The sequence below is a fragment of the Semicossyphus pulcher genome, unplaced genomic scaffold (assembly GCF_022749685.1).
Source record: "Semicossyphus pulcher isolate SPU_LCO1_2020_fin unplaced genomic scaffold, fSemPul1.0.p SCAF_8, whole genome shotgun sequence".
Classification (NCBI taxonomy): domain Eukaryota; kingdom Metazoa; phylum Chordata; class Actinopteri; order Labriformes; family Labridae; genus Semicossyphus; species Semicossyphus pulcher.
Window position 1 is genome coordinate 25,624,156 of NW_027211759.1, and position 24,814 is coordinate 25,648,969.

Sequence of the window (24,814 nt, forward strand, 5' to 3'; positions counted from 1 at the left end):
AGTAAGTAATCGGCGTGCTCGAGCAGCGCTACTCTCGAGTGGCCATAAAAAACAACTGTCAACTTTCAGTTCAGTCAATGAATGATGCTGTCTCTTACTTCACACACTGTTTGTTTTCCTCGCCGCGCGGCTACAACCTTTAGATTAAAGAAGCAATGTTGCGCTGCAGGCCGTTCCGGACGTTAATCTTACCAAGTCCACGCATATGCAGCCGAAGTGGTCTGATTTGTGTTCAAGACGCAGCACAGCAGCCAGGAGTCCCTCCGCCGTGTCCCTCCCCGCCGGTCGGACCGCTGCGCCCTGGAGGTACACACACGGCTCTTGCAGAATAGCAGAGACGATCAAAACACACCGTGGCATTCAAGGAGACGCTCAACCAAACAGAGACTTTTAGATACAAACTGCCCCTCCTGTAACGCGCAGGAGAACAATCCCTTTCCGTAGAGTTGTCCCTCCGTCCTCATGGTTTTCCACAGCTTGTACGAGAAGCCGTCGGTGAAGTCCCAGCCGCTAGCAAGACTGTGCTTCGGTTGAAGTTTAGAAACAAAATAGTCGCGGCCTGAAGCTACTGCTGATGCTGCCAATGGAAATAACATTAGGCTATTACATTTCCGAGACATTACCTCATCAAATGCTAATGTGGGGAATAAAAAATCACAGATGAAAGACAACGTTTTCGTCATAGTCCATGTCGGAATTTCGCGCAAAATGTAGTTTGCCGTTCCCTGCAATATGCCATTAGAGGTGAAATCGAGTAAAACAAAGCTCCGTACATTATCCCAACTCTGGTTGCATGATCAGCCCACCATACACAAATGACGTCTCTGATTGGCTGCAAGTGCTTTCTATCTTCAAGGCTTTTCTCGTGGTTGGCTCCAAGGGATATCCGCTGCCTTGCACATCTTTTTGTCATACATTCATACATATCTCAGCTTACTACAGCTTTAAAGTGCCAGATACACCTTAATCTAATGCTATATAATATACTTAGTATGAAATCCTGACCAGTAAGCAAGTTACGGCCGACGTCCCTATACGACATATAGTTATTGCCCTTATGACTTCTTGAGTTTTAGAATGAAGGTTGGCTATTCAGTTATAAGAGCAAAGGTAGGCTATTGTAGCCAAGGTACAGTCACCACTAAGCATTACAGGTACACATACGCTAAGGATTCTGTAATTCATAAGGAGTGGTGATATTGCCAGATTTCAGAATACCTTAAATAGAAAAAGTCAACTATAAAGTTACAGTAATCAGTATCGGAACGTAAAATTAGCCAATACAAATATAGTTAATGAAAGGGACGGAAGACGTCACCTTTCCAAGTGTATAAATTAACATACGTCATGACCTTGATAGCAGCAGTAATCCATATTATATTTAAAGTTGAATCTAAAAGTTAACTCCTCCGTGTAACAAATTGAAGCCTCTTGGTGCTGTCATTTTGTAGTTTATATCTAGGACCAGACGATGGCGCCACCTGTCCATTTCGAAACCTGACGCAGCAGTACAGCCAGCATGACACCTGACAATGCATCTTCACAGGTGATAAAAACATGAGAAAAAAGATGTTTAAATGTTGACTACATAAAGATTTACCTCGTGGAACCTTTATTAGCTCGTGGTCCTCCTCACCCTGTCCATCTCTTTCCTTGTATTTCTCTTTCCCAACTATACAGCCCTTCCGACATCCTACCTCTCATTAAGAACATTGGTCTTTGGACGTAAGCCCCGCCTCAATACACACACACCGCCCCTTTGCTGACGGAGGAAAATTCGGTGAAGGTTGCTATAGTAACCATACCCCTCCCTCTCAACCAGGCCAGTACCACTCCCTCTCTGCATCAATGATGCTGCCTAACACACAATCACACACATACATTGTATGAAAACACAACACAGAGCAATGCAAAGAAAAAGAAAGGATTAAAAAGACAAGAGCCGAGAATCATTTTCTTTCAAACACTTTCATTATTTTCTCCACATTACTCAAAAACAAAACAGAGTAGTTCCCAGAAACAGAAAGAAAGAAAGAAAGAAAGAAAGAAAGAAAGAAAGAAGACAGTCAAACTATAGAGAGAGCTTGGCATGCTGTAGCATGCTGCGGACTAACAGGGTGGCGCAGGGCATCTTCACCAGGCTGATGACATACAGCAGGGCTTCAGTCTGGGACCAAAATGAAATGAAAATATATTGTTCTGCCTCTCGAGGTGCAGGCACATTAGATGGTTCTCTTGTAATAATGTTGGTAAACACCAGCAATGAGCCTACTGCCGAGTTTGAGTTCCAATCCATTTTTGAGAAACGCTGTCGAGAAGAAAAAACAACAGCGAGCCTCCCTGCCCCCTGGAAGTTGTTACTGATGGAAACAGGCTCAGCAATCCCTTCCCATCAAGTGGAAGGAGGCGGACGCACACACATGTTCATCCACTCTGATGAGCATTCATGTGCACACATGCAAACAAACACAGAGGCTGGTTTGCTGAATAGGTTTGACAAATACACACACACACACACACACACACATACACATACACACACACACAGTGTTTTCACTCAACTATAAAAATAGACAAATTCTGACTGTTATTTCTGACTGTACTTTGTCTGTTTGTGAGTGAGGGTCTTGGAATGGTGGAGAAGACGCTGAGGAATGGTGAAGGCAAATCCTGATGTCAATCCTGGCCACATTATAACACACTTTTCAAACACTTAGTTCTTCTTAGGCTGCTGCAACTATAACAAACAACAAGGCTTCAACTTCTTTCATTTAACTCAGAGAGGTTAATGAAAATATATATGACAAATTTGGACTTTGCTGTTTTATCTTGGCTTTATTAGTGCTGAATACGATTCTCTTCTCCTTTCAAACCTCAACATGCACATGTGCTTCTGAGAATCTTTTTTGTTTCAGGTTCAACGCATAGCCAAAAGATTAAAGTACATATGCATGCGTCTTCGTATTTTAATCCGTTTTAGCTAAAAAGAAAAAAGCAAGGCAGTTGCTTACGAGATATTTTTTAGACCTCTTACAAGTAAAGGATAAGACTTGTTGTTGTCTTCAGTTTAAGTTTTGAGTAAATCAGTGGGAGACACTTATTTATCATCATGATGTACTGTATTTAAGGCCAAAGTTCTGTGGCTGTAAATACAGGCTTTGCTTCAGTGAATACAGTATAGCCTCTAAATACATCTGCTGGTAATAGAGTAAAAACAGGACTTTGCCCAGGACGGGCTGTCTTGAACTTCCACCAACTAAGAGGAAGCTCCATCCTCTGACTGGTGTGTGTGGAGGTGGGACAGAGTAGGAGGGAAAGACAAAGAGAGCACATCTTTCAGCTGATGCTAGAAGGCTAGATATGGATGAGCAGTGACTGTGTCCTAATAAGATCTATGAGATCTATAGTTTATGAACAGTGGGAAAAGCCACTGAGCTACTTTGAGACCAAACGCAAACACACATACATACACACCCATTGCTGCAAAGACATTGCCGCTGGAATAAGTAGCAAAAATGCTCACAAAAGCCCATTTACACTCTGAAAACATCTCATTTTTTGACACACACACAAACACACATTCTGTCTCCCAGCACGAGATGAAGACTGAAATGAGACAGAGATCAGAGAGGACAGTGTATGTGTGTGTTTGTGTGTATTTGTGTGTCGACAAGCCCCTGAGTCTATCATGGACACACAGGCACACAAACACACACCTTGAGCCATCAGTAACAACCCCAGGGCAGGTGGAAGAACCAAAAGGCAGGAGTTAAATAGGAGGGGCACAAAATAAAGAATATATCCATCAACATATTGTACATGAGAGAAAATGTTAATAAATAAATTATAAATTACAAATCTGATGAAACTTATGATTTGAAGATGAAAAAGTCTGTGTTGTCAGTCCTGTCTGCAAACAGTGGAAGCAGACTTCTTGCTGTAATGCCAGCTGCAGCTCTTATGACCTGGGATTTAGACCAGTTCAGCCCATCTGAGTTTATAGAACGTGAATAATTGAAGCTCACTTAAATCCAATTTCTGGACCATATTATCTCCCTGCTTCACCCCTCTTTCGTCAACTTCTTTGGGCTATGCACTTTAGCAACTCTTTCACAAGAGGATCAAGCTTAGCAGATGTTAGCCTGGGTTAGCTACCTTTAGCCCAAATGATGGCAGAGCCCCCTTGGCCCCAGTCTTCCTTCAGCCAGGAACATGAAGGGGCAGGAAATTTAACGTAATACTCATATGACTTTATTTGTTCGAGCATAGATAGGCTGACTCTGAAAGGGGTGCTGTCTTTAAATAAAAAAGTGAATAAATAAAATAGCCACTCCAATGTTGAGCAGAATCACCATGACAACCAGGATAGAGCTGTAGGCCTGCGTGGGAGAGAGGGAGAGAGAGAGAGAGAGAGAGGGGGGAGAGTGTTAATAATACTTAAAGCTCACACACAGGGCTGTTTTTATACAGTCAATTTATCCATGCTGCTAATACACTCAAAGGCACACACAGTCTTTTATATTCAACATTAAGGTTGATGATTCTCCACAATTATTCAATAATTCTTATGAAATTGTATGTGATTAAATAATTTTTTGTTGTTACAATAATTTCACACTTTTACCATCCAGGTCTTTGGATCTTGTCTAACTGCATTCACACCAATCATCTCACTGCTGTCTCAGAATTCAGGTAAATAACACTTGAGGGTATTTGGACTGATTTAGAAATCTAGAAGCCTCAGAGTTTATAAAACCTTTGTAAAATATTATGGATTAACTCAAACACATGCGTGTCAAGTTAAATACAATGCCATGGCATATTAACAGCAGCAATATTCTCCTGTATTGAATAACGGTGATTTAGCTCTGTCTTAAGTTCTGATGTCTTATGCTGAATTGATTTTGAGAGTTTTATTGGTTATTGTCTGTGGTTGGTGTTCTCTTCAGATGTGTGGAGTAAACCCAACTCTTTTTTAAGAGGGGTATTTTTGTAAATAGACTTACATTACAGATGTACATGTGGTCACTCTATTTAGCCCATATTCCTTTAGAAGTAGTAGTCAGTGATTAATTGCCTAACTAATTGTTTATGCTACAGCATTTTTGGATTCAAGAGCACAATGCACAGCACACATTGTAAAATCATTCGAGTTATTCGAGCAGTTAGAAAGTTAAAGGGACATTGCTTGACAAAATTTCTTAATTGAAAATAACATGACTCAACTGACTCAAAATGTTTTGGTTTGAGAAAATTCTTTGGTTTCAAATATAAAAAAAATCCTGGTTTTACAATGACATTGAGCTGGACATCATGGGCACAGCATGTAGGGTGAAAAAGACAAGTTCCAGTGAGCCTTTGAAGAACTCCTCAAGTCAGAGGAACACAATTGGACACATTGTCTGCAATTCATACACAGATGTGCTAATAAGATAAATAGGGAGAAAAACATTTAAGAGCAATAAGATATGTTAATCAACTTCCTTGCACAATAAAATAGGATATTATTGCTAAATAGACTGACTTCCCACTGTACCACTCTTTATTATCATTGAGATTGTGGGGTGTTGGTGGTCTCTGGAAACTTAACATTATACAAAAGATCATATCTAACAATAAATGCAGTTAACAAAAATAAATACATTTTAATACTGTTTTACATTTGCACTGGCTCATGACACAAGTGCATGGAGATGATGACACATGTACGCAGTGTAATGACTGAGTGAAAACTTGCACCTTAAGATAAGCAATACAGCCCTGTGTTCACAGGGTATGTTCACATCGCACAGGGCAGCCCACCTTCCCTGACAGAGGGAGGTCAGAGGGCAAGCTCTGCTGCAGATCAGCAGCCTGGAGCTGGTGTGGAGTCAGTGTCTTGCCAGATGACACTTCGGCAGATGCTTGCTGACCCTCTGGGTCATGTGGGTGAAGGCCAGTCTTTCTGACCACCTGTCTACACTGGGTAAATATTATCATTGATGCAGCAGCTCTTTACCCCATGCAGAGACTCTCAAAAACTCAACATTTTAATAGTAGCCCATTTTATTTGTTTGTTTTTCAATCTCATTAAATGATTTACAAAAATAGGAAGTGCAGAGCAGCTATGGTTTGAATAAGTCTACCTCTAGAATAATTAAAACAATAAATGTTCAGGGAGAGAAAATGGGACATGGAACACTTAGCACTAATAGTGGGCACTATTAGTGAAACATTGTTAATCAATCAGTCCATAGTGGCTGCTAACAACGTTTCTGCTGATCAGTCCCATGACAGGCTTCACAGAGATCTTTCTCCTCTGAAAAGATGTCTTTGCTATCTCTGTTTAGTAAGATATGTTGAGTTTTTCTAATGCATCCATTCAATTACTTAATTTGTGTTATAAAGGAGCATAATCACGACTAGCATTTTATATCAGTAAAGCATACAGATTTACTGATGTAAAAGTTAAACTCTTGAGAAAATTATTAATTGTACAAACTTGACAAGGAAGATATATGTTACGTAGTGACCTTTAGGGGTGCAATGCAATAAGGTAATGGCTTAAAGTGTACTGCTATGAGGTTTGTGAACGTTTAGCTGTAGACTTTGTAAGTAGCTGTAGACTTAAATAAGTAATGAAAAGAAAATTCACACTGAAACATAGTCCTTCAGAATCGATGGAAAAATGCAAGATGTGCCCATGCTTTAATTTGGTGGCTACATTTGCTGTAGTTTCCACACACAGTCTATGTCAAAAGTTAAAAAAAAACATTTTTTTTCTTTACAGTTTTCTCCATCAACGTCCTCTTCAGTCTCCTTGCCTCTGCCAACATGTCCATACTGAGAATACCGAGCTTAGACTGGTGACAGGGTAAGTTTGCCTTAAGGGATCTCTGCCAGAAAGCGGCAGAGTATAGCTTTAGATGCTTCCTGCCGAAGGTTGTACCCACTCAACTCAAGTTAGAGAGCAAGAACAGGCGTTCAGTTTGTGGGGTGGGTATAAAACAGGAAACATTGTCTCGTATTACAAGCAGCCTACGTGTAACATCAAAATTATTTTCAAGCTGTTATATTAAGGTACAATAATTGCATAATGTTATGACTATGTGTATGTTAAATATGCAAGACACACGTGTTGCTTTGCATCTTTGAAATACCAGTCTACTAAACAAAGTCACCTCACCGTAGGTCTGACACAGTTCAGTTCTGAAACAGTTCAGCCCTTCAGCATTATCAACTAAACCAACTAACTGAGAATGTAATACCTTTAAACCACATACACTGATATTAAAATGATCGTGTCTCTGTCTCAAAACAAACAAAGCTTTTTGCTTCCTAGCCTTAATGCTCTGCTAATCTCCGTTAGCCTAGCTTAACTACTCACTTTTCTTATGCTAGATCCAGACCTATCTTTGTAATGTTTGCTATTTGCAGAACAAAACTGAGAAAAATCCACTTAATTGTGACCCATCATTCCCATTCAAAACAAAACCAAACAATTTTCTAACTTTGTCTTGTTCCCCTTTGCTCCATGCCAAATTGTTTGTATAAGCTGAGTGTTTTAACTTGAGATATTTTGCCTTTCAAATGACCCATATCATAATTTATCCTGCAGAGAAATACTCCTTTTTAAAAACTATGCATGCTGTGTGTATTATAATAAGATATGATGATTTTGGTGCAGTTTTGAATTGGATTAAGTCTTGTCCGTCTTGTAGAGACTATGCTGTCTGCTCACTTAGTGACAACTCTTCTGCTAACATTGACTCGTCCCAAGGCTCCATTTTTGACCAATGTTGTTCAGACTAAAAACGCAAACATCAAGAATATTAGACACAGAAATTGATTTCTTTGCTAAGCAAGTCATACAAGCTACTAAAGGTTGAGGCAACGAAAAACAATTGTCATGTCAGTTAAGGCAAATGTTAAAGGCGGGTCTGGAAACAAAAGTGAACCCCGGTCCCCTGCATGAAAGTGACTCACTACCACTTACCAACCTTAAAAAAAATCACACTCAAACCTGCCTCATTACACAAGGGGCATTCTACATCCTTCATTGGCATTTAACATCAGCAATGGAAGAAGATCATCAGGTGCAGAATAGTCCCATAAGGACATGATCCTTAAAGTCATGCGCTAAAGATTCTGAATCACTAGTCAGTTATGTCAAGCCTACATGCGCTTATTAAAACTTCCCTAAAACTGATAAAAATCAATAGTTCAAATGATTGAAGCACAAACAGAATTTGGGCAGAATTTTGAAGCTCGTATAGAAAATATCACCAGTAGTGCCTTTTATCATCTTTGGAGAAACTCCAAATGAAAAGCTATATCTCTCCCACAATGATTTTAATTTTAGTATACTGCTCTTGGTTTTCAAATCACTTATTGTTCTAGTGCAATCTAGCGACATATCAAATCATTTTGTCTCTGCTAACACTGTTCATTCATTGCTCGGTGACCTACAACTCAAAAAGATCATCAGCTTTTTTATCTGTAGCTGATGGCATCACAGTATCTTGGTGTTTTCAAGCAAAATTTTAAGATTTATATTTTAAGCTTATGTTCACTGCTTTATCTAATGCATTTATCAATTGTAATACAATCTTTTCCCTTTACTTTTACAGTCTCTTGTTAGAGACTTTGTTAATGTGGGCTATGAAGGCCTCAGTTGCCTGGGGACACATCTCAGTAAGGTGTTGAAGAAAGGTGTTGTTACTGTAAATATGAGCCTTTGGGATGCAAAGTGGTTCATTCCTGTGCTCCATGATGATGGTTGATGACTTTGAGACACAGAGGTTCAGTTGTTTTTAGGTACAGAACTGCTGTATAGGATGCAGTAAAAGATATATGTTTATTATTATTTGCTTCTATATGATGCATTAGCAAAAAAAACCCATCGGTAAAGTTTATTAGTTGATTTATAAAAAGATTCCTCTATGTGTGCGTGTGTGTGTGTGTGTGTGTGTGTGTGTGTAGGTGTGTGTGTGTGTGTGTGTGTGTGTGTGTGTGTGTGTGTGTGTGTGTGTGTGCGTGCGCGCGCGTGTGTGTGTGTGTGTGTGTGTGTGCGTGTGTGCGTGCACATGACAATGGCTGAATATTTCTGTCAGATGCACGATTCTTTTTGTGTATTTTTCTGAGTGTGCTGGTATCTGTGTATGCTGTGAACCTTCCAAACACAAATCTGCTGCAAGTATCTGTGTATGCTGTGAACCTGCCTAACACAAATCTGCTGCAAACACACAAATACACACAACCCACCTTCAGCCACCCTCCGCCCCCCTGTCACTGACACACGCCCACCGATTGGCCACCATTGAAGCAAGGCATAAGCTGTTCCCTAGCAACAGAGCACTGGTTAACCAATAGGGGGCCTTCTGAGGGGATGGGACTAGTTTGCCAGTCTGCTGTTACTAAGGTGCAGCGAGGACCGCTGGGTTCTCTCCTCGCCTGTATATCTTTGTGTGTGTGTGTGTGTGTGTGTGTGTTTAAGGCTTCATGTTCTCAAGTGGCAGCTAGCAGCAGAGTCTAACCAACTAAATAACTGATTTCATTTACTGTTGCTGTAACCACACTGCTGTAGACTGTGCAAGCTGTAGGTGGGGCTGGGTACTGTCTAAGAGTTTGAACACAAGTAGACACTGTGTTGGAAAAAGAGAGAGAGTTCGGTCTGATAAAGTGCTCAGTGCATGTCTGTTGGTTTCATTCACTACTGCTGCGAGTGTATTATCATCCAGGATTAGCATGGTCGGGGCCGTCCACCAGCCTAAGTCAAGACATAGCCAAAAAATTATATTACAACAGCATAATCCCCCCTGCTTGCTCATAATACAATAAAATCTTTCTTTATTTCAAAAGGTTAACCCTTGTGCCTCTCCCCTGGATAATCTTAATATGTGGGATAACATTGTGTTATGTCACAGCGAATGGAATGTATCCTCATGACAGTGAGCAACAAATCCTTTTAGCCAAATCAATGTGTGGTAGTGACATGACGGATATGACAAATGCACCATACTGCTGCTGTCCCTGATGATATTAAGGCCAAACAGGGCCATGCAGGGGTTTCAACTGCAACTATTCAAAGCTGCTATTATCAAAAGCTTCATAATAACAGTGGATACAATGACTACATGAAAAGTGAAATTGGCTGCTCTTGGTGATAAATCCACAGAGAATTATCAAGTGACAGCATTTTTATCAATTTTAGGATTTTGAGCCTGCAAGTTTGATATTTTTATTCAGTCGTAGCGCTCTCATCAGCCTTGTTTCCAGCAGCAGCTGCTGCTCTTTGATGAACTCCCCTTGAGATACCTGCCCAACACAAAGCAGCAGACAAAGTGAGTGACTAGCTATCGAACACAATCTAGCATCTCCTGCTAGAGAGCCCTAAGGAGTTGGAGAGGACCAAAACAGAAATAAAAAGAGAGTGAATAATGAACTTGGATTTGTCAAGAGATGGCAAGAAACAGGAATAAAAAAGGATCCTTATGTTGCTGTGTGTCGACTCAGAGTGTGAACACCCATCTGCCCCTACTGAATGGGCTAAGAAAGAATGAAAACTGTTACCTGGACAACAAGTTGCCAAAAAATGAACGAATGCAGGTTTAAGGAATTTTGAGGGAATTCATTTAGGGTATGTGCACGCTCACAAAATATCTGCACTCCCCATTTGTGCATAGCCAGTGGATTGTGTGCACTTTTTTTCTGGGGCTCTCTCATGGTTTTAAATGTTAGACAATAATCTACTGCACAAGTCTGCCAAAGGCTGATTTCTGTTTCAACAAGACAACCCCCCTGTTCTTAGAATTTTATTTTTGCAGTTCTCTCACTGCATTGTTGTGGAAATTTCCATTTTTAAATTTCACTTCCTGGTCATATTTGTCCAGTGTTTAAGCCCTCTTTAAACAGGTGTTTAAATTATTATTGTGACAATTCTACCAAAATATCACAGTAATATAATGTAAGTAGACATTGAGCTATAACTTCATCAAGTGTGTTGTTGAACCATAACAAATGAACAAATATGCTGACTCTACCAGTTTCAGCTGTTTGTCCCCTTGTAGATAAAAATGTCAGCGTGCTGTTTGACAGGATGAGTAAGGGAGTGCACTGTCATAAAAACTCGCAGATCGGGCACAGCTCAGTGAAAACAGTGAAAACTAAGTGATGCTGATACCTAATTACAGCATTACACCTGTAATTATGAGGGATAGTGTTTATGTTCTTGAGTTTTTAATCAGGCATAAATTCAGCATGTACCTTTTATTTCTATGAAAACTCTAAAGATTAGATTCTTAAAGTATCATTAATTGCTCCTAATGCTTTAACCTGCAATTACTGATTCTTCCACTTGGAGTAAGTTTTAATGCCAGATTATGGCAAGCCCAACCGCCCGCCAGGCCGAATTTGACCTCCCGCAGAGCCTAAGCTTCAGGTTTTAGGAAAAAAAGGAATTTAAGATGTTCTTTCCAACTCCAGTTACAGTTGGGAAGCTTGGTTCAAAACGGATGAAAGATGATGAGAGTGAAACCTGATTGTTAAACAGGAAAAAAGCAGGTCTAAGTTCAGTGCCATTTATTGCAATTGTGCAGACCCTTACAGGATAGATGTTTATTCAAGTGTGCTACTAGCATACTTCTTTTAAACTAAGAATAAGAAAGTATATTTTCAGTCTACTTTTTATGTACTTATCAGAGATATACCTAACAAAAGTATACTTTAGTATACCTGGCATATACTGACAAGTATACAGAAAAGTCAATGTATATTTGGCCTATACTTGTACTTTTGATCCAGATATACTTAAGACAAGTATAATTTAAAGTATATTTGCCTTATACAGAAAGTTAAAGTCTACTTGGCTTGTAGTTGTGATTACTCTTTCGATAGAGTAGCCTATTTAACCTAGTTAGCCTAGTTTCCCTTTTAAAAAAGAAGTATACTTTAAATTCATTTTTAAGCTTTAAGTTAACTTAAGTTAAGATGAAGTATATTTCCCAAGTATACGTTATGTTGTTAGTATACTAACATCAGTGTACTAGTAGTATAATTGTTTACATCTATTTTGCACCGCAACTATACTGTGGACTATACTATAAGTGAACTTATAGATACTAGTTATATACTTCTAGTCCACTTTTTAGTTTATGAAAGTATAATTTGAAGTATACAGCAAGTAAACTTATAAATACACTATTAGTTTATGTACTACTAGTCTACTTTTTAGTTTATGAAAGTATACTGTAAGTATTCCCCATTGCAAGAAAATATCACAATTTCATATAGGCTTGCCATTGCCAAGTTATGTGGAAAACTGCTACTGGTCTTACAGCCGTTTTTTGGTTGACTGAGTTTTGTATCAAAATCAAATATATGTCGGACTAAACAAAAGATACAACAGTGCTGTACACTGAAAGATGGTACAATGTGTTTAACTGATGACTTAGTCATTCTTAAACAAAAGTGTGCACATCAAAGCTTGTAACAGACTTAATTCTTTCTGGCTGATATTGTACAGCTATTACCAGAATAAACAGTATATGTAGAATTCTTAAAGTATACTTTCATAAACTAAAAGTGGACTAGTAGTGCAAAGCTAACTAGTAAACTAACAGTGTACTTTTAAGTATACTTGCAGTATACCTCAAAGTATACTTACTCCTCATCTGTCCTCATTTCTCATCATGCCTGCCGCCTAGTGCTGACTGAGTAGTTTAAGTTGTTAAGTTTGCTATTTCATGTTCCAAAATGCAAAAAAAAAATTTTTGTTCGTGTTTGTAATGTGTCTGTTCAGAACATATGTTCTGAATATGGCATACGTTGGTAATCGTCATTTTTGTGCTGGTTTATAGTTATAACCACAAGAGAGGAGGCTGTTACATTTCTTGACTCCAGCTGCATTTTCACCCAGCTTGTAGTCAGGAGATGTAATGCCTCACAGTAGTCCAGACAAAATAATTTGTTGCCACCGGAGCAAAATGGATGATATGTTGCCTGATACTGGTAGTACATAACTGGTACACTGATATTGTACTTATAAGTTTACTTGTGATATACTTGAAAGTTTACTTTTATAAACTAAAAAGTGGACTAGTAGTACATAACTAGTACACTGAAATCTTTAATTTGCTGTATACATAAAAGTATACTTTCAAACTAAAAAGTGGACTAGAAGTATTTAACTAGTATCTATAAGTTCACTTATAGTATAGTCCACAGTATAGTTGCAGTACAAAATAAAACTAAGATGTAAACTTCTTGTGTATACAAAGTTTACTTCTTTAACACTTATAGTTTACTTAAAAGTATACTTTTATAAACTTAAATGTGGGCCAATTTTGTCCCAAGAAGTATTGAAGTGGTACACTTACAAGTATACTACTAGTACATTGATGTTAGCATACTTACAACGTAAAGTATACTTGGGAAATATACTTGAACTTTACTTAAGTTTACTTAATAAAATGAACTTGAAGTATACTTCTTTTTTGTAAGGGGAGAATGACTTTCAACACTTGACACTATTAACTCACTAGCCAATGCTAGCAACCTTAGCTAGCTAGCAATCCTTCAGTAACAAGATAAGTTAGTACTTTATTGATAAGATAGTAAATCTATTAAAACCTAGTTAGGGTTAAATTACAGGAGGTAATGGCAATCAGGAAGTGACTTCTAACCTTTTTTGGCTCCACCAGCTTAAACCCTAAACCAGCGTCATGTTAATGAAGCAATGGAATGACAAGCAGATTTTTGCCTGTACAGGAGAACAGCCCTGATGCCATTTAGAATAAGAACCGCCAAGTATAGATAAAAGGTAGGGGCTTACTGCTTGCCAATCAGTGCCTGAATACAAGTTATTGGGGGAGTGAAAGACTTGAATGTTATCTATTTCAATTCATTCATTATTTTTATGAAGAGCCCAGCATCCCAAAGCTTTTAGAATCAGTGTTTTTCCAAGTTTTTGTAGCGCAAAAGCTAAATATTATGATTAAGCAACTTCACATTCTTTTCTGCTTGTATATAACTTGTATTATTTCACTTCATTTGCTGATTGAACAAACATGTTTATTGATATCAACACAAAAACAGTCATCATAACAGACCAGTCCTCCTCGTCCTCGCATGCTTTACCCAGCAAAAACCTAACCACAGTAATATCAGGAGTTGAGAATGTAACTCTGGTCAATATCCAGACCTGATTCTCAAGACATTGTCTGCAGTTCATATGTGAAAATGGCTTATGGTCATGTGCTAATTCTAAGCTTATCAGTGTACTGTTTGTTTGTAAGCAAGTAACGTACTTGAATTAATTTTTAAGCCCCGAAGTAAGCCCCAAAGAATGAGGTGAACGATGCAAAGTCTCTGGGAGGCAAAAGAAACACTCTCACTTTATAAGACCTCCAAAAACCCTAAGACACTCCAGTGTTCATGTCATCTGTAGGATATATTGACTTTGAAATTTCCAGTAATTCATTTCAAATTATGCAAAAACTTTAAAAACAGTCTGGCCATTTTCTTGGCTCCCTATGCCATGCCCCGGTGCCGCCGAAACATTACACAAAAGACAGTACAGTTAAAACAAGATAATATTCACTGGATTTAAAACAAGTGCTTTGTTAGCAAGGTCTGTTTTTTATTGCTGTAAAAAAAGAATGCAAAAAGCGACCCTGCACTGATGGAAATTCTGTAAGTTTGAAAGATGAAATAATTCTTGTGGTTTTTGGTCTTTCTAAATGGTATGGTTCCTTCAATTGCTCACAGCTGCTGGTGAGGTGAAGGCAATGATGAAGAGAAAAACTTTAGTTGTATGAGGTGAGTGCTGAAAAGCTTACTTGTTTACTGCTGTTTGAGAGCAAGATTTGTAGTTTTCCTAAAGTTTCCTAAGGTTTTTCCTAAAGTAAAACTTGTGACCACACATAGTACCTGAATGTAATTTGTGAAGTGCCAGGTTGACTATCCCAGTCAGGCTGTTGTTTTTGTGTGTGACAGGGTTGTGTTTGTCTGTTATGTCTTACCGAGTTGCCCTTTCTCTGCATGAGGCTGTGGTCCTGCTGATCTGGTGTGATGGGGGAGGACTTCAGCGGAGGGGAGAGGGTGAGGTCTCGTCGTAGAGGCCGCGATTCCATCTTTTCCCCCGTTCCGTCCAGCTTGTGCACTGAGTCTTTACCCCCCTCCCGCCCCTCTTTCCCTTCTCTTCCTTCCCTCTTCTCCTTCCCTTCTCGGTTCTTATGCCTCTGTCGTTGCACAGTGTGCGAGCGCCCCTCTCCTTGAGCATGACTGTGCCCATGCCTCTCTTCCCCATGCCCATGGGGCTTGTGGGTAATGGAGTCTCTGGGCTGTAAAGGCTTCATCTCCATTTCATAATTGCTAATTTTTTCTTCATCCTGCTCCAGCAGCCGGCCTCCCCTGCCATGCACACCCCTGTGCCCTGACGTCCAAGAGGCAGATGAGGATGACTCTGTCCACTTGTCTCTTCTGGTCTGTCTGTGATTGGATGATCCATGCTCCCGGGATTTGTGATTGGAGGAGCTGTGTTTGTGGCCGTTGGTCCGGCTCGCTCCTCGTCCGCTGACCCCACCTGCTGCTTTTGAAAACATCCCTCTTCTCTTGTCCTCATTCCAGGTGTTGGCCCGTGGGTACTCCCCCTTCCCCCCTCCTCCTCCTCCTTCACCTCTCCCACTTCCTCCCTCCATCAACACCTGGATCTCTGTCTGCCCTCCTCCCCCACTTTTTTCAGCCCTTTCTACCACATCCTTCCCCCTGTCACTGTGGTCCACAGCACTCTGCCGGTGGAAGCGGGCACTCTTGCTGCGCTGTGAAGGCCGGGCTGGGGGAGGAGGGGTGTGGGGCGGTGAGGAAGAAGGGGGACTGAGGTCAGGTGTGGCGGCATCATTAGAGGGGTCATCTGAGCCTGCGCTTTTTACATAGAGGTCTGGGCTGTCTGCAGTGCCAGCGCTACTCGACAACCCCTCACCCTCCACCTCGCTGGACACCTGGCGTTTGGGACGCTGGACCTCCATGCCTACACAAGACAGATGACATCAGAAAGATGACGTTATAAGAGGGGCTAAGGGAAGACAGCTCTGAAGCTGTCTGTGGCTTCTTTACATAACACAGTCACTGCTTCTTACAAATGTAAGATTGCTTCAGTTTCAGCACTAGTGACAGTTTAATGACGTGCATATTGTCTCTGTACATAGGGACTGTACAAAAATGTATACACATTGGGGCTCATTAAAAAAACACGTAACTCCCTACAACAGTGTTAATATTTCCTTTGGACCTAATCCTTGACATAAGAATGCAACACTCTAATAATATTTCTATAGCAAACATACAAAAAACACACAAAAGTATTACTAAGCTAGGTGCTATGTTAACACTTATTACAGATACAGAATAAGTGAACCTTTCACAATCACCAGCTCTGTGGCTGCTGATGGCCTTGAACGTTGCAGTATTTTCTCCCCAGCCTGGATTCTTTTTAATCATACTATAATAAAATACATCAAAATAGATGTTGTTGACTTGTTTGTACTGTATGAGTTCTGATTTCTTCCTGCTATCAAATCTATGATATGATGCCAGGGGCGCTGGGGACATTTCTTTCACTGAGAGCAGTGTTAAAAAAATGAAAAGCTACCTTTGTGATGTACCTATTTAATTGTTATTTGAATGCAAGAATGATTTGGGGATGAGAAAAAGTTCCAAGACCCTCTCCTGCTCTTCCAAAAGATTAAAAATACTGTCCTTTCTTTAGGAAAGACAAACAACTCTCCTTTCTGTAGGAGAGAGAAAGGACAGGCAAACAGAAATCACTGTCATCTCAGGTATCTGTGTGTGTGTGTGTGTGTGTGTGTGTGTGTGTGTGTGTGTGTGTGTGTGTGAGTGTGTGTGTCACTGTGCTGAGTAGTACTCGTTCTTGTGGGTTGGCTTCCTGCAGTGTTGTACAGGTTTGAGTGACAGAGCCAGAAACGCAAAGCTGGAAGGAGGTGTACACTGACCTTAATCCCTAACCCACACACATATACACACAAGAGAATGCGTTTAATTGTTCGTGCAGGTGTAAGCACACGTGTTGAGTTCGTAGATCATGGACATGTGCTGCATATGGACAAATATCTATGCTTTGATTTTTGCGAGTGTGTGCCCACCATTTCCTGGGTGCTGAAAGGAGGGAGAAAACTGTTTGGCGGTGACCCTCGCCATGCGACTCTCCTCTTGGGCTTTCTGAGCTGCTCCTACTGCTGCCTCTGCTTTACCCTGTGCATGAGCCGTTCTGACAAGCAGAAGACAAGAAAGCAGATAGATATGTAGTACAATACATAAATCAGATTTTAACTTGCACACAAAATAAAAATGGCATACATACAGCATTATTGACAGCATTATCATGGTGACTTTTTTTTTGTGATATAGGGGTATAATAATTCAAAAAACATAATTCAATACACACAGGACTCTCAGAAGACGTTTATCTTTGTATTGGATTGTGTTGTGCACAAAGGGTGATATATTGAGCAATGTGAACGCTATCTTTTGATGTTCACGTTCGCTGCCTACGTAAGGTAAAGATTACCTGCCCTGACTTGTCTTCATATGAGAAACACACTTTTTCTGAATTCTTGTCAAGCTACAATAACAGGATACAGATGTAGCTGTGTTAGTGTTGATTTCGCTGAATGACTTTCAGATAGAAAACAGCGATTTTATCGTCATTGGAGACAGTTGTGCAGTTAATAAATGTTCCTCTGGTTTAGAAGTACAATCCACAAGCTATTGATAAATCTCTTTTTTATGCTCCTGTTACAGTAAACTTTCAGCACGTCATTTTCACATTATAGTGTATTCAAAATTAGCCAGTTTAGTTTTGTATGTAGCACGTAGCCATCCCCATGAAACAATTGTCCTCAGACATGGATGCTCCAGTAGTTGTTCCAAGAAGCAGCTATGTGTATATATCATGTTTTTCACATTATTTGATGTGTCTAGTGTCAGTGTTAATTTTCATATGGCTTTCTCTTTCCTCATCATAGCTGCTACCATGTAGTTGGTTGAATATTTCTCCTAACAGCCTTGAGCACAAACCCAGACTTATATCATTTACCAAACAAAAGCTGACTAGTGATGACATTACATTATACCTCACACACCAGCTAAGACTATTATTATTATATCCTACACCAGTCATTTTCATATCTCACTTGTTCTTTTATTTCTGCCCATTTTCCTTTTCGCCTCCTCCTACTTGCTCCCTCCTTCTTCCTGCTTCTTGTCACACCTTCGTTTGTTTTTCACTGGTCATATTATTTTCTCTCAATTACAACCCTCCTCTCATCTTTGTTGCTGTCTTTTTCATTCACCTATCTTGATCTGTCTATCAAAGGCCTCTTGACTCTTGTAAAATAACCTCTTCAACCCCCTCCCCCTCCCTTTTCTTTTCTCTTGGTAGTAACAGTCTTGATGCAGAATTGAATGTCGATGGCTATGGATTTTTTGCTCTCTGCCTCTCTGTTTCTCTTTGCCCTCTCTGCACTCTGTGCCAGTACTGCTATGTCAGGCCAACAGTATACTCAACACCACTAGCATGTGTGTTAGTGCATGCTGGGTGGTTGTGTGGGATGTGAGGTGTGGAGGCCTGTCTTTCTCTTTTATATGAAAAAGATACGGGTAGACATTCTGACAGAAGACTTATATTCACAATGGTTAAAATGTCAAAAATATTCCCATGAAAAAGCATTGGTGCTCACAACACAAAAAAGACTCCTTTCATCTCTCCCACTCTCCCTTACTCTCTCTCTCTCTCACTCTCTCTCTCTCTCGCCTCCTCCACAACTTCCTGTCCCACTCCTGTGTTCCCGGGAACAACCTTTTTCTCACTGAATCAACAGCGTGACTAAGGACATGCCTGTTCAATGGCAACTTGAGTTGCAGACAGAGAGCCAAAAGAGAGAAGGAAAGAGGGATAAGGTGAAACAACTTAGTGTAACAAAGAGGAGTTACAGAGGCAGTTATTTAGAATTGGTTTAGAAGAGACGTAGATGGAAGAGAGGGAGTTAAAAGGGGCTAAATATTCAACATCTTTGAATCATTACCAGGTTATTGTGAGACAGCATAATTAGAGGCACATTGACAACCTCTACATTGAAACAAAAATTAGGGAGGATGGACAATCGGCGAGTCTTGGTTGTGAAAGGAAACTACAGGGTTTATGGTTTACTGTAATGCTGAGAGCCACTGACACTTACCACTGGCCCTGGACAGGCCTGCCAACATTTCTGCTGTAGATCTTAATGGGGCTGAATTAATTTTGTAACATTTGTCAGTGTTCTTTATTGTGCTGATGTTACTGATGTTACTGTGTCATTTCAATCAACCTGTAATGAAAAACTAAACAAAATCAGTTACTGACGCTTTACTTATATTAGATACTTAATATTTAAAGGTTTTTGTTCACTGTATAGCATAACAGTGCACCAAGCACATCGAGCTTAAAGTGATAATCTCAAAGATCTCAGTTTCGTTCTCTTTGGCGGCACCTATGGCAGTAAACGGTAATCACGGGAGCACACTCTGCATGTGTCGCATGTGTGACGTCTACGGTTGGCTCCGGTTGTAACTCTTGATTTTTCCTCACTGACAGGCAACTTCCCTTTTAGACTGTTTGCCTTTATCGAGGCATCTTCATTTTCGAAGTTGTATCTGTAGTCATCAATATGTTTTTAGTTTATTCAGCCATAGGAGATTACTGTTTACTCAAAACACTTGCAGAGACCGGAAACACAGCTGTTTTACATTGCGTTAGCTCTGCCTATCCTCTCTGGCAGACCAACCACTGCTGGGTGATGGAAAAGACGTCACTAAGTGTTCCTCATTCGGTGATAGATAGTGACGTAACAGACATTGATTTGAATGGAAATCTTCAAGATTGTCACTTTAATGCTAACAGCACGCTAAAATGGTCACAATGTCTACCATGTTTACCATTTAAGTTTAGGCTTTTATATCTGTAGGAGATGCATGGAAATAATCAAATAGTTGTTGAGATGTTTCACGCAAAATCCTAAGGCATAAGCTACAAGTATCAGCAAAAAGTCAGCATCTTCACTAGCAGATGAAAAGCCAGTTAAAATAGACAATGTTACAGACATGTTATCTTTTCCAACAGAGTCCAGTTTAAGTTTTCAAACAGTTTTACTTTACAAGAGAATGAGTTTTACAGATCAGGAATAACAATGATTTTAGCAAAGGAAGTACAGAGGTAAAAACTTCTGTAAAAACAGAGCAAGACAAAACAACTATGGCGGCTTACCAAGGCCAAAATGAGGCAGGATATGAAGGAAAACCGCTAAGAAGTGGAGAACCAAAACAAAGACTAAATAGAACAGATACAGCGTGAGGACAAAAACAAGCACAGAGATCCGAGGAAAGAGACAGGACTCATGCTAAGCTCCTCCACCATCTCTGTCATTACTATGAACCAGCTGATTATGATGAGGATGATTCATACCTGAAAAGCTAACTAAGCTTTCCGGTCTGCATCACTACCAATAGTGTGTGTGTGTGTGTGTGTGTGTGTGTGTGCGTGCGTGCGTGCGTGCATGCGTGTGTGTGTGTGTGTTAGGCTTGGGGCTTGCAGATGAAACGAGGTCAGAGGATTGCAGTGAATGGCTCTGTCCACAAAGCACAGTGACTCACTGGTGTGTTTATTTTGTACGAGCTAATCACAGGTAGCCTGATGCCACATCAGTTACGTCAGCACATATGACAACTGCAATCAGGGCACATCAGCCTAGTATCACACACACAAATCTTACCTTTATTGTAACATCAGGCACGTGGAAAACCGAAGCAGAACTGTTTTTTGAACTTTTATTTTGACCTCTGCCTCACACACTGCCTCACACACATAATAAATATACATTAACCTATGAACATCTTAAGGAGCAGTCACGCTCTGGGAAAATTGGACAAAGAGTCACACCACCCTTGAATCAGATTACCATTGTGCTTTAATGTAGGTTCAAAAGTATCTACAGCAATTATTCTGTGACTGTGTGTCTGCTCTCAGGGATTCTCCTGGTGCTCCACAAGGAAATACCCTGCTCTTCTGGGACACACAGAAAGAGAGGCTCTCCTGTCCTGGGCAATGCTGCCATATAAATCTGGCTTAGAAATGTTGTGTGCGCAAAAGATATGGTTTGAGCCGTATTATAGACTCAACTGTACAGTTAGGATCATAACTGACACTTGCATCTGCAAATATTTAGGGCATAACCACAAACATATTATCAAATGAGTTCAATATGTATGTTAACTTCTGCTACAGCTGTTTTATTTCTGTTTAAAAGACCATATCATGGACATTGACAAAAGGCATGCTATGATTTTCAAATCAGGAAGTTATGAATGGTCCTAAATATAGATAGCAACTATTTACTAGTATGGCTGTAAACTCGTATTCTTGTTTTTCGTCTGCTAACCAAACAACCCCACAGCAGCATCAGAAAAAATGTATAATGTGAAAATGTCATTGTTATAACAAGTTGTTGTTCTCATGTTATATTCTTAAAACGTATCGTGCTTATAATGTGAAACAGTTCACATATAATATGATGTATTGTGCCATACTACACTTATGAAATGGGTTAATTCAAGTACAAAGAGATCTTGGATTAGGGGGCTGTGTCTCAGCGGTAAATCAGGTTGGAAGATCAGCCGTTCCCTTTCTGTCAACATTTCAAACTGTCCTTGTGTTAGACACTGAACCCCAAGTTGCTCCCAAAGGCATAACCATCAATGTGTGAATGTGTGTGTGAATGAATCAGATTAGATCCTGATGGGCCGGTTGGCACCTTGGATGGCATACACGGCCAACTGTATGAATGTGTGTGCATGTGTGTGTGTGTGTGTGTGAAAGCGTGATCTTAGCAGTAGGGTAAAGGGCTTTAAGGGTTAAAAACTTGAAATGCGTTATGTAAGTGCAGTCCAATTTCTATTTACATTTATCTGCTATAAGCATGCATAAAGTGGCACCCTACTTTCAACAAGGACACTCTGTCCCTCCCCAAAAATAATTTAAGCCCCTCCCTTGAGCATGAGCTCCTGCCCTCCAAATCACTGAGCACACAATCTTTCCAGGCATGAGTCTGCATGAGCTGACTGTGAGTCTTTATCTCTTTCTGTAACTCCTTAACCCTGCCAGTTCAGTTTTTGACATGTGGTTCAGTCAAAAATTGTTGAAGCTAACAGAATTGGTCTTGTGTCATGAATTACTGTCGGACAGGCCATTGCAGGGATACTGCTAGCTCACATTGACAACAAAAAAAGTTGTATTTTCATTTGAAATTCACTGTGTTTTAGTTTAGTCAGCTGTAACATATGTCATCAGTTTAGGCCAGTCAATACTAAAAAGATAAATATGTTCTTTTTAAACTATTATAAAATGACAAACTGAAAAACAATCCCTACATGCCCTTATTTTTATTCTGACTTTGATATGTATGACTGAAACACTAATCTGTGCAGTATAGTGTATAGTATGTCTCACACCTACTTTCTCTTTTATTTTGATGAAGATAACTCACACCTAAGTTCGTTATGCTGTTGTGCTGTACAGGTAGAATTAATACTCAACATGCTGAATTCATATCAGAGGATATCAACCAGGAAGGGTAAATTTTGCCACCTATTATAGCAGCATACTAGAACTTGCTGAGCCATGGTGCTAATACAATATTTAAGAAATTACTGACAGGCTATCCGAAAGGATTCTAAATCCAGTTGCCTCTGGACAGTGAACGTAAGAATGTGCTTTGTTTAAAGCGTGTGTGTGCATTGTGATGTTGTGTATTGCCACTTATTAACTCTGTGTAACTCTTTAACCTTGCTTGCGTTGTATTAACTCAGATGTAGGTCGCTTTGGACAAAAGCATCTGCTAAATGAATTTGTAACATTGTAACATTGTATTGTGCGATGCAGTGGCTTGGAGCCCAGGATTATGGAGCCCAAAACATTATTGCCAGCTAATGATTTGGCATCAGATAAAAACTGAATAGCTTTGATAGCCTGGTGTTTGACAAAACATTGCTCCTTTCCAGTGCCACCCTGATGATGGCTGTGGCTCAGTGGTAGAGTCGGTCGTCTTTCAATCGGAAGGTCGGAGGTTCGATCCCCTGCTCCCTTACGCTACATGTCAAAGTGTCCTTGGGCAAGAAACTGAACCCCAAATTGCCCCCGGTGGCACCAACGGGTATGAATGTGATATCTGATTGACAGTTGGGCACTTTATGTAGCAGCCTCTGCCATCAGTGTGTAAATGGGTGAATGTGACATGTAGTGTAAAAGCAGCTTTGAGTGGTCTCAAAGACTAGAAAAGAACTTTATAAGTACTTATAAGTCCATTTTACTTCTGGCTCCAGAAAACCAACTTGGCGAATGTCAAGTCAAGGCTTCAAAAAGGCATGTTAAACCAAAGGGTGGCATCACAGTAGCAACGTTTTTTTTCAGTTTATGATAGTGAGCTGTGGTCACAATGTCATTAGCAGAATACTGTCATCAGGATGAATAGAATTGGATAATTAATTATGATATCTTGCATTGACCTGAAAAGGTATTTGTAGCAAAGCTGCAATCACATACTAGCAAAGTAGGCTAACAAGCATATAGGGAAGAGCAGCATTGTATGTGTCTGTGTGCATGTGTGTGTGTGTGTGTGTGTGTGTGCCTAGTTTAGTTTTTAGCCATCCTGCACACACTCAGGCCGCCTGCCAACACTGTTGGCATAATGCGGAAGTCTTTCTTACTCTCTCTTACTTTATGTCCCACTTATCTTTTCTGTTTCTCTCTAACCCCCACTTTTTGATCCTCTTTACCTCTTTTTACCCCTGTGTACTGTTCCTTTTTTCTCCCCTCTCTATCTCACATCAAATCACGTGCATGTGTTTTCTCAACCCATCTTAAGCCATGACACAAAAAAACAGGGGATCTTTTCTTAAACACCCGCACCAAAAGGATATAACATAACACAATTACGTTACACTTATTGATCGTGGTGTCACATTATTGTATAATTGATCACTTCCAAGGTCAACTGCTAATCAGATAGTAAACCTAACCCCCTTTTTCATTCACAAACTCTGTTGTCACTAACCAACTGTCTGATGCTGCTCTCTTTTGCACTTCTTGACATCAAGTTGTCCAACATAACCTATTAAAGGCAAAAATGTTGGCTGGCAGTTTAAGACTAGTCGACTTCCTGGATAATACTGAAGGAACTGTACACTACCTGCTTGTTTGCCATTGTTGGTTATTGAAAAATAACTCCTATACAGATTGCATGCTGCAAGGTCTGATTTTGTAGCTTATGATAACACAGTTCAGGTGAGATAAGAAATGTATGCTGGGTTTGCACACCACCAGCTTCAGGCCTTCTACATAATAATAATAATTCATTCCAGAAGAAAAATGACTTGAAATCATTACAGTAAAATAACATAATAATTGACAGTATACTGTATATTAGGTGACATAGGGTGACAACTTGAGTTGTACAGATGAAAAGAGATTTCATGTGATACTCTTGTGTTAAGGTGAAGTTCATGACAAATAATAATGTGAACTGTATAACACACCTGCTAATGACCAGCACATTAAACAAATAGTTAGACATTATTAGACTTATTCACATTCTTGTTGAGAGTTATGTTATATCCAGATCAAAAGTGAATAGGCGTGATGTGAAGACGTCAATAAACACAAATTGCATCACAAACACTTATAAATGTGAATCAGTTTTTTGCACAAGTTTACACAAGCAAGAAATTTGTG

General features: G+C 39.8%; 1 protein-coding gene across 2 annotated transcripts in view; it reads right to left on the reverse strand.

Moving 5' to 3' along the window:
- Window positions 1-1,967: 1,967 nt before the first annotated feature.
- jph3b (junctophilin 3b) overlaps window positions 1,968-24,814 on the reverse strand; it is a 43,109-nt gene continuing 20,262 nt past the window's right edge. Inside the window, exons 4-6 of one of the 2 annotated variants that reach the window (XM_069686058.1) lie at window positions 17,139-17,263; window positions 15,000-16,006; window positions 1,968-4,379 (exon numbers count right to left, since the gene is read on the reverse strand). In XM_069686058.1, coding sequence (XP_069542159.1) covers window positions 4,299-4,379; window positions 15,000-16,006; window positions 17,139-17,263 — 1,213 coding nt within the window. In that variant the 3' untranslated portion in view covers window positions 1,968-4,298. Of the gene's footprint in view, window positions 4,380-14,992; window positions 16,007-17,138; window positions 17,264-24,814 lie in introns of both variants that reach the window. The other variant, XM_069686059.1, reaches the window with a different exon arrangement.